Genomic DNA, 14,426 nt, shown 5'->3' with positions numbered 1-14,426 from the left:
TCAAAGGAGGGCACCACTTTGACTGGGACCACACATCCATCCTGGGACAGGCTAAACAGAAACACGCACAGGAATTCCTAGAGGCCTGATATTCTGACCGGAACTCCATCAATAAACACATCGATTTGGACCCCATTTACCAACCTCTGAGTAAAAGAACCGGAAATGACATCATCCACCTTAAGAAACCAAGACCCATAAATAGAAAGCGGGACATACCACCAGCACTTCACCGAAGGCTCACTGATGTTACCTAGTATAGTGACGAAACGTCTGAAAACAAACCTTCCAGCTCAGCGAGCAACCTACATCCATGGCTAGGGATATAAGGATCTAGGCTGTCATTCCAGTGCAGGTTGGAAGGAGTGCTGCACTGTCAGGGGTGCTGTCTCTTTGATGAAACACTGGGCCATCGCATTGTCTGCCCATGCAGGAGGATACAGTGGTATTGTTTCAACAGAATCAGGAGTGTGGTGCTGGAAAAGCACAGCAGGTCAGGCAGCATCCGAGGAGCAGGAGAGTCGACGTTTCGGGTGTAAACCAGTCAACAGGGATGTGGAGGGCGCTGGTGTGGGGCTTATACCCGAAATGTCGACTCTCCTGCTCTTCAGATGCTGCCTGACCTGCTGCGCTTTTCCAGCAACACATGTTTTGACTTTGATTCTCCAGCATCTGCCGTCCTCACTGTCCCTCATTGTTTCAAAGGAGACCAGGGAAGATATGGTGAATACTTATCTGTCAGAAAACAGACTGTCTACCCAGTATCACATGGATTGTTAGGGGAGCTTGCTTTTCATAGAGTGGTTTGCAGACTTTCCCTGGAGGCCACAATGAATGCTCTTCAAAAGCTGGCTGTGAAGGACTTGGTAGTGTATGGAGGTTATGATCGGCACTTTATCCTTCCACATTCCCCTAGACTCGATGCTGCACATTCACACCAACCCCTCGAGTCGAGATGGGACCTAGGGCATGACAGTGGTGTCACAGGTTGGAAAAGCGCGTCTGGGTTTTACATGGCTGCAGCCTGGCAGACCGCCAGTGAAGCTGATGCCGGAGATACCATGGGGAAGTAGGGCACCAACCGGATGTCCAGTTGCTTGTTGATGTTGTCATAGCGCTTGTTGAGCTTCTTGACCTCGAAGGCCTGTCGCTCGACATCGGGGCAGTGCTCCTGAAAGTTGTCGGTCAGCACGTTGCAGGTTCTCTTCACTTTGTTCAAGTCCTGGTCAGCCTCCTGAAGAATTGCTTTCTTGGATTTGAGCTCTGAGCGCATGGCCTGCGAGAAGGGAAGATACTGGATTACATACAGTTAAACAAAAAGCGAGACGCATTTTTCCGAGTTGTGACACCCGGCCCCGCTCCCTAGGCCCAACTCGACCCGGGGGCTTGGTGGGATTATACAGCATCACGTCTGAGGAAGCAGGAAGCTCAGTAATGATGTGTCTGCATTAGACTTGGAAGGGAGAGAACATTTCAGTGTTTGGACAATAAGGAGATTGGAAGTTTGAAACATTGATAAGTGGGAAGATGAAAATAGAAATTAAAATGTCAAGATGTGGGAAGACACCAGGGAAAACTGTGAAACAAGTGATGGATTCATAGCTAAGACAGACTGAGGGTTGTGACCCCGAGGGGAGTTGAGAGATGAAGGTTTGGAATTGCAAACTCTCAGGTAACAATAGCCACAGCGGAGCTCTGACTGAATTCTGGTCTCCCTCCTTTCGGAAGGATGTTGGTAAACTTGAAAGGATTCAGGAAAGATTTACAAGGATGTTGCCAGGGTTGGAGGATTTGAGCTACAGGGAGAGGATGAATAGGCTGGTGCTATTTTCCCTGGAGCATCAGAGGCTGAGGGGTGACCTTAGAGGCTTATAAAATCATGATGGGCATGGATAGGATAAATAGACAAAGTCTTTTCCCTGGGGTGGGGGAGTCCAGAACTAGAGGGCATAGGTTTAGGGTGAGAGGGGTAAGATACAAAAGGGACCCAAGGGGCAACTTTTTCACGCAGAGGGTCTTTTTCACGCAGAGGGTGGTACATGTATGGAATGAGTTGCCAGAGGATGTGGTGGAGGCTGGTATAATTACAGCATTTGGAAGGCATTTGGATGGGTATATGACTAGGAAGGGGTTTGGAGGGATACAGGTCAAGTGCTGGCTAATGGGAACAGATTAGGTTAGGATATCTGGTCGGCATGAATGGGTTGGACCGAGGGCTCTGTTTCAATGCCGTACATCTCTATGGCTCTGTGAGTTATAACAGGTGGACCTCTGTCCTCCATTCTAAAGCAGCCCTTACTGAGGGCATTGTTCAAACCTCAAAATGACTTCACAGAGGAGAAGAGTTTCGGAGGGACTGGTATAAGAAACAAAATACAGGGGCAGAACCTGTTAATGGAAACTGAAAACTGTAACATCGGGGTCAGGAACTGCACAATGTTGCACCTGGGATCGCAGTTAGCAAACATGCATTTGGCCTTTATTACCTTCCCAGGTGAGACAGGGATGGGAGAAGGGAGGGCAATAGTTAACAGACAACACAGCAACACTAAATACACAAGGTACAGTAGAGGTAAGAGACAGTAAGGACTACTGGAAATCAGTCAATAGATGTGAAGCTGGCACAGCACAGCAGGTCAGACAGCATCTGAGGAGCAGGAAAGTCAATGCTTTGGCCCGAAACGCTGACTTCCCTGCTCCTCGGATGCTCTCTGACCTGCTGTACTCTTCCAGCTTCACGTCTATTGACAGTAGAGCAAAGCGCTGCCTTTCAGTTTGAATTGAGTGATTGGTCACATCACAGGTGCCTCGGGAAGATTATAAAAAAAGACTACTTCCTGGTTTTTCACAGACCAGGTCTTCAGGGCTACGTGGTCTAAAAGCGTTGAGACTGTACTCACGTCAAGTTCCTGCTTCTTGCTATCCAGTCCCCAGATACTATCTGGGACAGTCTGGTCCTTGAGCAGTTTGTTCTCGTATTCTGACAAAGTGGTTCTGCCTTTCTGGAGGGTGTTCTCCAACTTGTTCGCAGCCTGTGCCCTGTGAGGATTCACAAGTTAGTGTGCCTGTAATTCACTGCACCGGGACAAAGGGTCACACAGAAAACGTAAGACCAGCATCAGGCACAGAGGGGAAAGAAACCCTAAGAGTGTAGCCGTGTATCTGGCTGAATTCACCAATCACATACTCCCAGCCGCATGGTTTCAATGGGATCACCGCAGCCACGTTCATACTCTGGTGTCCATGGAGAAGGAGCACACGGTTTCTACCAATTCCCTCGAGTTGTCCAGGGAGAGGTGGGCACCACCGCAAGTGGAGTGCTTTATTTCCCCCTCCAACTCTTTGGGCAGCACAGTGGCTCAGTGATTAGCACTGCTGCCTCACAGCACCAGGGTCCCAGGTTTGATTCCAGCCTCAGGAGTCTGTCTGTGTGGAGTTTGCACATTGTCTGCGTGGGTTTGCTCTGGTTTCCGCCCTCAGGTCAGGTGAATTGGCCGTGCTAAATTGCCCATAGTGTTCGGTACATTAGTCATAGGGAAATGGGTCTGGGTGGGTTACTCTTCGGAGGGCTGGTTGGACCGAAGGGCCTGTTTCCACACTGTAGGGAATCTAATGTAAACTCCATTTTGATTTAACCCCTTCCCTCCCCTTCACTGTTTGATCACGCAGCATTGCCCTCTGAGAAGGGCACTGCTTGTCACTAGCCACTCGGGTGTTCCCTTTCTTCCTGGTGGTGGGAATTGAATAAAGATTTGTACACCTTGTGTCTTTCACTGTGTCTCACACCTGCACACACACAACATGGGGGATGGGGTAAATATAAGCACTACTGCAGCTAGGCGAAAGTGTGGGGGGCAAGGAAGGAAAAACAGAAAAATATAACCAGAAGATTTTAGAGTCTCCTCAGTATAGGGGACTAAAAAAAAAGAAATTCAATGGGATCACACTGTTGAGGTGAGATAACATTAGGTGTTGTGACAAGGTATGGAACACATGGAAGGCAATGGACTAATGGTATTATCAGTACGATCTTAATTCTGAAAGACCCAGGTAACGTTTTGGGGACCAATGTTCAAATCCTGCCATGGCAGATGGTAGAATTTGAATTCAACACATTAAAAAAAATCCGGAATTAAGAACCTGAGATGATAGGATAAGGGGCAACAAATTTAAAACAGAGTTGAACAGAAACTACTTCTCCCAAAGGGCTGCGAATCTGTGGAATTCACCACCCCAAAGTGCAACGGATGACGGGGCAGTGAGTACGTTTAGGGAGGAGTTAGATGAAATTTTAATTGGTAATGAGTTGAAGGGTTATGGGGATGAGGAGAATATCAACCATGCTTGAACAGCAGACCAGATAGGTTGAATGGCCTAATTCTGCTTCTATATCTTATGAACCCAATGATGACCAAGAATCTGTTGCTGATTGTTGGAAAAACCCATTTGGCGCCCTTTAAGGTAGGAAACTGCCATCCTTACCTGGTCTAGCCTACGTGACTCCAGACCCACAGCAATGTGGTTGACTATTTACTGCCCTCTGGGCAAATAGGGTTGGGCAATAAATGCTGGGCTAGCTAGTGATGTCCTAATCCCATTAATGGAGGTGCAGTGTTGTCCTATGACAGAAAGCTGAGCAAGTTATGTTTGCAGTCTCTGGAGTTTACAAGAATGAGAGAGGATTTCATTGAAATATTCAAGGTTCTGAAGGGGCTTGGCAAAGTAGATGTGGAGAGGTGGGTCCACGAGGGAACTTCAAATACAGGGCACGGTCTTGGAGGAGAAGTATGGTCATTGAAGGTGAGGAGACACCACTTCTCTTTGAGGGCTGTGAATCTTTGGAGATCTCTATCCCAGATAGCTGTGGACACTCCATCGTTGAAGGCTGGGGTAGGCAGACACTTAGTCTTTCAGGGAATCAAGGGAGCAGGCACAGTGGCTCAGTGGTTAGCACTGCTGCCTCACAACGCCAGGGACCTGAGTTTGATTCCAGCCTCAAGTGACTGTCTGAGTGGAGTTTGCACATTCTCCCCGTGTCTGCGTGGGTTTCCTCCAAAAATGTGCGGTTAGGTGAATTGGACATGCTCAATTGCTCATGGTGTTCAGGTTAGGTGCATAATGCAGGGGAATGGGTCTGGGTGTGAACTTGTTGGGCAAAATGGCCAGTTTCCACACTGTAGGGATTCTAAGAACAGAAAGGGAATGTGGAGTAGGTTGGATAGGCCACATTCTCTTCTCGTGCTCCTGTTTCCTGACCAAGACTGCCACCTGTCATCCTCCTAAGATACAAGGATGAGATCTGGGGACTGAGGTGAATTACAACATCGCTTCACACATGAGGAGCTGCACCTATTAAACCGAATGCAGAGAAACTTCAGGCAGTCTGGAACACAATGTGCTGGGAGCGTAGAAAGGTTGGGAGATATTTTGTGGTTTTGTTTCTTCCTTGCCTTCAACGGGAAAGGAAATCGGGTGGTTTTGGGTGAATCACAGTTACCAGTTCTCCACTGAATCACACATCAGGCTACTGCCTTCAATATTAATACAGGTATCCCCCGCTATCCGGGAAGTAAGAGTGTTCCTGTGGAACCTTTCATAAGTCAAAATGGCATAAAACGATGAGGCATTAATTTATATGGGAAAAGTTTCGCCTTTTCTCGTAAAAGTGAAAATCCTCTTCGGATTTCTTTCGGTTAGTGAAAACAGGTATTAATGTAGTCTTTCATAAAAGCAAAGTGGCGTACTGCAAACGTTCAAAAAGCAGGGTATGCCTGTACAGGATAACAAACATACAAATATAACATATTACCACGTAAAGCTGATGTTACTTACTTCTCTTCAGAGCAGTTGAGCAGGAGGCTGACCTGGTCAAACTTGTTGTTAGTGTCATCCAGTTTGGTGCGAAGCTGAGGAGCACCAGCCACCTGGGGATACTGGGACAGAAATCCCTGACACTCCCTTTCTTTGGACATCTTTGCTATTTCAATCTGGCCAATTGAACCACTGATGTTCTGGACAGAAAAAAATATAGATACAGCAGGTTCAATATTATTCATATATCAGGTGTATTCATGCCTTTAAAGTGACCCACTCCTTCCAAACCTGAAACTCTAAAATCCTTTTCACAGGGAGGGAAGCTAGGCCCGGTTAATCTTGGTTTACTGATGACTAAAGGTCAAGAGTTTGGGAAGATAGTGCTATGAGCTGAATGTCCATTCAGCAGTGAACGAGAGTGAAGAGAGAGAGAGAGAGAGGCTTCCAAAACGTCATGTCTCACATTTATCAAGACAAGTGCAAGAATAGGGAATTTCAATTGATCAAAAAGTGTGCCCACTGGTTGACAATTTGACTCTAAGTGGTCAAGGAGAAACTAACAGGGAACTCCAGGCTTCCCAAGCCTCCAGATCATCCAAAACAGGAGCAAGGCTTGAGCATATTCCTTTCGTTTGCAGAGAACGAGCCCCTGTGTACAAGTGTGCGTCATCTCCAGCGGGAGTAAATGGGTCACATTACAAATTCAAATGATTGCCTTAGATCAGAGCTCCACCATCAGACCATGAAGCAAACGAACATTTCAATTCACAATGAGTGTAGGTCATTTGGCCATTCAAACCTAGTCCAACTCTAAATAAGATTGTGGCTGATCAGATCTCAACTCCACAGTTCTGATAACCTTTCATCCTCTTGCTTAACAAGAATCTAACATCCTTTGCCTTGAAAACATTCAGTGATTCTGCCTCCACTGGCCTTTTGAGGAAGGAAGTTTCCAATATGTCCCTCAGAGAGAAAAACAAATTGTCCTTATACTGCTTTAAATGGATGATCCCTTATTTCTAACAATGTCCCCTGGTTCTAGAGTCTCTGCTAAGGGAAACATCCCTTCCACATTCACCCTGCAAAGTCCCCTCGGATTCAAATCATCTCCTACTCTTTGAAACTCTAAGAGGTACAAACTTCCCTTTCTGGCCCTTCCACATTAATACCTGGAATAGATAGACTGTCCAGTGCTATACACCTTCTCCAAACTGTACCCAATATGTCCATGCTTCCTTAATTACCGAGTTCAGGAGGTGGTCCCATCAATGCCCTGTATAATAAAAGTATAATCTCCCTACCTTTATATTCAAAGAGGTGAACTTGAATAGAACCTGGTCAAAGTTTCCTCACTACTGAAATTTACCATCATGGCAAACAGGATAACATTCAAACTTTCAACAATATCACCAGACACCAGGCCATAGCAAAGCATTACCAGATTTATAAACCAGTTAAATGCAATTAGATTTGATACTTGCGTAATAAAAGTTTTATCTTCATAGTTGGAGTTTGAATGCAGTTGGCAAGTGAAGGATCATCATTTTTATACTGAATCCTTCAGTGGCTCAGTGGTTAGCACTGCTGTCTCACCGTGCCAGGGACCTCAGTTCAATTCAAGCCTCAGCCTCAGGCAACTGTCTGTGTGGAGTTTGCACATTCTCCCCGTATCTGTGTGGGTTTCCTGCGGGTGCTCCTGTTTCCTCCCACAGTCTAAAGATGTGCAGATTAGGTGAATTGGCCATGCTAACTTGCTCATTGTCTTCAGGGATGTGTAGGTTAGGTGCATTAGTCAGGAGTAAATATAGAGTAATAGGGTAGGAGAATGGGTCTGGGCGGGTTACTTTTGGATGGTCGGTGTGAACTTGTTGGATTGAAAGGTCTGTTTCCACACTGTCAGGATTCTATGACTCTATGATCCTCATCCTGCCCAAGTTTCAGAATTATTATTAGTTTCAGCGGCTGGACACTGAAAGCTATGACACTCACAACCCTATCCAACCCTGAGTATTCAAGGTGTCCTGTCAAAAGGATCATTGACTTCCACCCAGGCTCCAACATTTCAACAGAACAAGTAATTAATGTGAATCAGCTTTGGCTCAGTCTATTCTGTGAGTCAGAATATTCAGGGTTCATGATGAAACAGAGGATTCGACAATGGTAAATGGATAATGTTACACTGCCTGAAGGTGATGTCTCTTGATGGATAGGTCTACTCTCCTAGGTGAGTGAATAAGGTCATATTGCACTGTTTAAGTGTTCCTCGTGGCCTAGTCAACAGTTAATATCCCTCAACAAACACCAGCAAAACAGATCATCTTGTGAATTACCTCAATTCCACTTGTACAAATTGGCTATTGGATTTCCGACAATACTACACTGTGAAGTAGGTGTTAGCATAGAGTCATAGAGATGTACAACATGGAAACAGACCCTTCGGTCCAACTCGTCCATGTCAACCAGATTCCTAACCTAATCTAGTCCTATTTGCCAGCACTTGGCCCATATCCCTCTGAACCCTTCCTATTGATATACCCATCTAGATACAATTACAGCATTTAAAAGGTATCAGCTTTCACCACTTCCTCTGGCAGCTCATTCCATACACGTACCACCCTCTGTGAGAAAAAGTTGCCCCTTAGGCTTCTTTTAAATCTTTCCCCTCTCACTCTAAACCTATGCCCTCTAGTTCTGGACTCCCCCACACCAAGGAAAAGACCTTGTCTATTTACCCTATCCATGCCCCTCCTAATCTTATAAAGAAACATGCTTCTTTATTCTTTGATGGGATGTGCTTGTCACTGGCACGGCCAACTTTTGTTACCCATCAACACTTGCCCTTGCGCTGAGTGGCTTGCTGGGTCATTTCAGAGGGCAGTTAAGAGTCAAACACGTTACTATGGGTTTGGAGTCACGTGTCAGCCAGCCCAGGTAAGGATGGCTGAGTTCATTCGCCTAAAAGGCATTAGTGAGCCAGATAGGTTTTTATGACAATGATGGTAATTGGAGCAGTTGTTTAATTACAACTCCATTAACTGAATTCAAGTTTCACCAACTGCCCTCATGAATTCGAACCCATTTTCCCAGAACATTACCCCATACCCTAAAGGTTACCAGTCAACTGATCATGCCACTGCATCATTGCTCGCCTAAGACTGTGTCCCATGCTATATAAATGCAATCACTTCACTTATATTTAATTCCAGCAACGGAGGTTACCTTTAGGTCCTGGATACGGTCCTTGCTGTCCTGGATGGGCTTCTTCTGTTCCAGTGGTGGGCGGGTACAGGACTGGATTGCCTTCTCCTGTTTGGCTACATCATTCTGAATCTTATCCAAGTCCGACAGCAGTTTCAGACATTGCTGGTCCTGGGTATCTGACCATGCATATTGAAACACAGTTAGAACCTTAACATTACAGATTCATGCTAACACCCTGTTACTTTGCCACTGTGAGGTAACCATATCAACCAACTCATCTGGAATGATTATACCCTCACCCCTTTTGGCTGGTGGCTGTTCTTTGGCAATTTTGCTCATTAACAAATTTCTTCTCATTAATCTCATCCATTATAATTTCACTCTCTCTTTGACCTTAACCACAAAATTTGCAACAAATCATTATAACTGGGAGGTATTCAACAATTTCACAGGAGAGGAAGGAGTCTTGTTGCGTATATCCTACGGACATTTAATCTTATCCATCAATTCACATCATCCTAATTCCAAAGCTTGCACAGTTACTAAGTGCTGAGAATGTGTTGCTGGAAAAGCGCAGCAGGTCAGGCAGCATCCAAGGAGCAGGAGAATCGACGTTTCGGGCATAAGCCCTTCTTCAGGAATGAGGAAAGTGTGTCCAGCAGGCTGAAGGGATTATGCCCGAAACGTCGATTCTCCTGCTCCTTGGATGCTGCCTGACCTGCTGCGCTTTTCCAGCAACACATTTTCAGCTCTGATCTCCAGCATCTGCAGTCCTCATTTTCTCCCCACAGTTACTAAATGCTGTGGTACAGAAATTGGGTTCTACATCACTTCACAATCACTTTTTATTTTAGCGTGCGTGTTTTTTGCACACAATGGGTTTGGGTTCAAGACAGATTAGTGGAGGACAAGACGAAGTCAAGACCTGCCTCTGGATTTGGACTGTGTTATAACACTGTTTGATACAGCTTAGTGCTAAATACTGGCACAGTGGCTCAGTGGTTAGCACTGCTGCCTCATAGTGCCAGGGACCTGGATTCGATTCCACCCTTGGATGACTGTCTGTGTGGAGTTTGCACATTCTCTGCGTGGGTTTCCTCCGGGTACTCTGGTTTCCTCCCACAGTCCAAAAATGTGCACTTTAGGTGAATTGGCCAGGTTAAATTGCCTACAGTGTCCAGGGATGTGTAGTTTATGGGATATGCCAGGTTACTAGGATAGCGGGAGGGGGGGGGTCTGGGTGGAATCTCTTTGGAGAGGTCGGTGTGGACTTGGTGGGCCAAATGGCTTGCCTCCATGCTGTAAGGATTCTGGGATACTACAGGATAAACATAAGTCGTCTTGTTGTTACATTATTGAAAGGCTATTCCATGTCATCTATCACTCTGCGCTGGTCAGACTATTACACTGCACTTATATCTCTCCTCTTCCACCTCATGTGCCCCTGGGCAGTTCATGCATATTCTCTTGTGGATCCGATGAACTCCACCCACACTGTGCTACTTATGCCTAATGGAGTGCAGCTCAGTGAAATCATCATTGGATTGCTCCAAGGTTCCTTAAAGCCCTTACACGACAGTTTTTATGAGGCTAAAAGATGAACATCCAAAGAGACAGCGGAATTATTTTTACAGTATGTTTAGCATTGACTAAAATGGGTAGTTACATTATTCCTATTCATACACTTCCCGACAGCAGAGAGATTCGGCCAATGCAGGTTTTGTATTCATCTTGGAATTTGCACCGAATGAAAACGATTCCCTCTAAAAGCCTATTATTTTGTAAAAGTGACTCTCAAATTTAACAAAATGCATGTCACTAATTTGCAAAAGACCCAACAACGTGCATGAAGATGATGTTCTGACTTTAGCCAAGATGACGAGTGAATTTATCCAATCACATTGAAAGCTTTGCTCCCTCATCTAGTAAATCATTCACAACACAAGTCATAATTTAACCAGGAGGAGCAGAATCTCCCAGCTCACAATATCTTACAAGAATTCTACGCTCAACTGGGTTTAAATAAATTCCACTTTCATCTACCAACCAATTTCACCACAAGCCAATGATTTCAAATTACAAGCAAAAGGTCACTATATATGCAGTTAGAGACTAATGGCTACACACACATGAGCCAGTTAAAAGACCACAAACCACTGATTACATAGATAGTCAAGCATTTATGAAGCTGTTAATCATAATGTCTCTCCAATTAAATATTGGGAAGATCAAAGCCATTGATCAGAGCGGCCGTCACAAAGACTATCTCTGTATCACTCAACCTAACCCCTTCTCCAGTGCCTGTCTCAGGGCGAGCAATATAGCATCCTGTTTGACCCTGACTGAGCTTATGGCTCCCTCTGCCCCCATTTCCCCTTTGTCATAGAGACTCCCGCTTTCCATCTCCATGACACTACTCATCTCTGCTCCTGCCTCACTCCTGTCTGCCATCAAATCTCTCACACATCCTTTTTTTCACCACCCGATTACACGGCTCCAAAGCCGTTCCTTCTAATACCTTCCATTCTGACCTCATGCAGACCCTTCCATACCGGCCTCATCCAGGGCCCTTCCACACCGGCCTCATACTGGCCTCATCCAGGGCCCTTCCACACCGGCCTCATCCAGGGCCCTTCCACACTGACCTCATCCAGGGCCCTTCCACACTGACCTCATCCAGGGCCCTTCCACACCGGCCTCATCCAGGGCCCTTCCACACTGACCTCATACCGGCCTCATCCAGGGCCCTTCCATACCGGCCTCATCCAGGAGCCTGCAGCCCATACCCTATCTCACAGTATTACCACTTGGCCATCATCCTTGCATTCCATGATCTACGTTCATTCCTGCTTTGTGAATCTCTCGATTGTTGAGCCGAACTTTAAAACCTCCTGCTCGAATCACTCTGTACTCCTACCCTTGATTGTCTTCTTAACTTCCAGAAGAGAGAGGACCAGAGGTAGAATGTTCAGCCCCTCGAGTCTGTTCTGTCATTCAACAGGATCACGGCTGATCTGATATTCCTCATGTCCACATTCCTGCATTTGCCCTATCACCCTTGACTCCTTGACTGACCCGTGGACTGTCCAACAATGTTCTCTTCTGTATCCACTACTCCATTCTCCTCACTATTGTCAGTGACCCTAAGACCTGGTGTTTCCTCCATAACCTTTTCCATTTCTGTATCCTCCTTAAAGGCTCTCCTTACATTCAAATTCTCCTACCAGGCTTGAGCCACCCAGCCCAATATCCTGACCTCTCTATCTTTGGTTTGCTAGCAATGTTTGTTTGATTACACTCCCAGGAAGCACCTGGAGACAGATTCTGGCTATAAAGTTTCTATAGAATTGAAAGCTGCTGACATTAACATCAATTACATTCACCTGTACCTGGGTTTTTGTTTTAGCCGCTGTTTCCCTATTATTTACTATCTGTGCTACTTAACTCTGTGATCTGCCTGTATTGCTCGCAAGGCAAAGCTTTTCACTGAGCCTTGGTACACGGGACAATAAATTCAATTCAATTCAATTAACAGTACAACAGTCAAAACCCACACTGTGTATAGTCCAATGGTGCGATATAAAAATATTACATACTTGATACTGGAACTTGGGGAGTCTTCACCACTGTGAAAAATAAACAAAATCCACTGAATATGTGCCATCTGTAAGAAAGGATCTGCACAATAAACTAATTATATCTTAAGTTGTATCAGGAACCAGCAAATAAAGGGAGTTGGGGGTCTTGGTAAATAATTCACAGGAAGTTGACATGCAGGTACAGCTAACAATTAGGAAGGCAATCCGAACATTTTAGACTTCATTGTGAGGGGTCCTTAATGCAACAGTACAGAAAATGTACAGCCATTTTTCAGTGTTTTACTAAGATCACACTTGAGTACAATGTCCTGCTTTGTGGTCTCATTGCCAAAGAAGGTTTCCGTTCCATGGCAGAGGTTTCATTACCCTGATCCCGGGGGGTGAGAGGGTTGGCCCAAGAGGAGCGAATGGCAAGGATGTGCCTTCCTTTAACCTCGTTGTTGGGGAGATGTGGGTGTTGCTGGCTGGGGCAGGCCACCATTTGTCTCCCAGCTCAAATTGCCTTTGAGAAGGTGGTGGTAAATCACCTCCTTGAAGCGCTGTAGGGCTAGTGGTGCATATAGACCAATGGTGCCACTAGAAAGGGATTCTCCAGGATTTGGAACAGTAACAGATAATCTCAGTGAGACGTGTATAGGGTAGATGCTGAGATGCAGTTTCTCCTGACTGCAGTCTATATCCAGGAGGGAGAAAGTCAGGAGGAAACCTCAGCCACTTAGACCTGAAATGATGAGAAATACTTCACTCAGAGCCTTATTATGCTATGGAATTCTCTTGCCAAGAGACTTTGGTGTTCAGTCGATGAATATAATCATGATGGATGTTGGGTGCTAAGGGAGTCAGGGATAGAAGGATTGGGCAAGAAAGTGGAGTTTAGGTAGAACTGTGATCTGTCGGATCTGGATCAGGCTGAGGGGACATATCGCGTATGCCTGTTCCTAGATGTTATGTTCTTGCATGCTTGAGAAAACACCGACACTCACCAGACATGCAACTTAGCATTGTAGCGACTCTATAATTTGATGTGATAATGGTGAATTTCCAAAGCATTCTGTCAAACCATGGGTAGTGCCTGCGCCTCAGTGTGAGGTGAAGGATTCAACGCAGTAGGAAAGATTGGAAATTGCACTGCAGGGAAATTAGCATTCAAGACAGAAAGACAGGCTAATCTTCAACTAAAATCTAACACACATTCTTTATTGCAGAATTCCAACTCTCACTATTTCTTCTGAAACGTTCTGCTATTCTATTCCAGTCAGTGTTAATCCTGGCTAGATCCTAATACTGTTACCTATCATATAATGGTGGACACTCTCCCTTATGGTATTAAGGAGCTCTACATAGCACCCACCTTTAACCAGGGCTAACTGTGAGGTTAGAATTCCCACTGCCTCCCACCCCTACTGAATCCAAATGGAATTCCAATCCTTATCCTCAAAATAGTTCCGCTAAGCCTTTTCCAAATAAAGGAGGGAAAGGCTTTTCTTTTTCCAGAAGGAAAACAGAAGAATATCAGAAGGAAAATTGTGATGCGTCAAATTCAGTTGACACAAACCCCCTGATGTTTGGAAGGTGCGAACTGCTCCTGCCGACAGGATTGAAAACCTAGTGGGCCAATGGCAGAGTTCCACATGGGTAACTCTGAATTAGTCGCATGTGTTGGAGCTTGTTGCCTGTACCGAGTGGGCCATAACTGTACGAGACTCCCAGAACATGAAGGAGGAGGATGATGGTGACCAGGCCCACGACCAGGTTCTTTACACGGTGCCTGTGGAGAGCAGGCATGGAAATTCTAGCAGAGTGTGTGTGTGT

General features: G+C 45.5%; 1 protein-coding gene across 1 annotated transcript in view; it reads right to left on the bottom strand.

Annotated features, from left to right (window-relative positions):
• The window catches only part of ppl (periplakin), an 82,284-nt gene that overhangs the window by 13,739 nt on the left and 54,119 nt on the right, over positions 1 to 14,426 (bottom strand). Inside the window, exons 14-18 of the mRNA XM_043712027.1 lie at positions 12,612 to 12,641; positions 9,034 to 9,191; positions 5,833 to 6,011; positions 2,901 to 3,039; positions 1,083 to 1,276 (exon numbers count right to left, since the gene is read on the bottom strand). Of these exons, the coding sequence (XP_043567962.1) occupies positions 1,083 to 1,276; positions 2,901 to 3,039; positions 5,833 to 6,011; positions 9,034 to 9,191; positions 12,612 to 12,641 (700 nt within the window). The remainder of the gene's footprint in view (positions 1 to 1,082; positions 1,277 to 2,900; positions 3,040 to 5,832; positions 6,012 to 9,033; positions 9,192 to 12,611; positions 12,642 to 14,426) is intronic.

This window comes from Chiloscyllium plagiosum, chromosome 21, assembly GCF_004010195.1.
Source record: "Chiloscyllium plagiosum isolate BGI_BamShark_2017 chromosome 21, ASM401019v2, whole genome shotgun sequence".
Taxonomy (NCBI): Eukaryota; Metazoa; Chordata; class Chondrichthyes; order Orectolobiformes; family Hemiscylliidae; genus Chiloscyllium; species Chiloscyllium plagiosum.
Note: the sequence above shows the minus strand (reverse complement) of the source record. Positions and strands in the feature narration are given on the sequence as shown.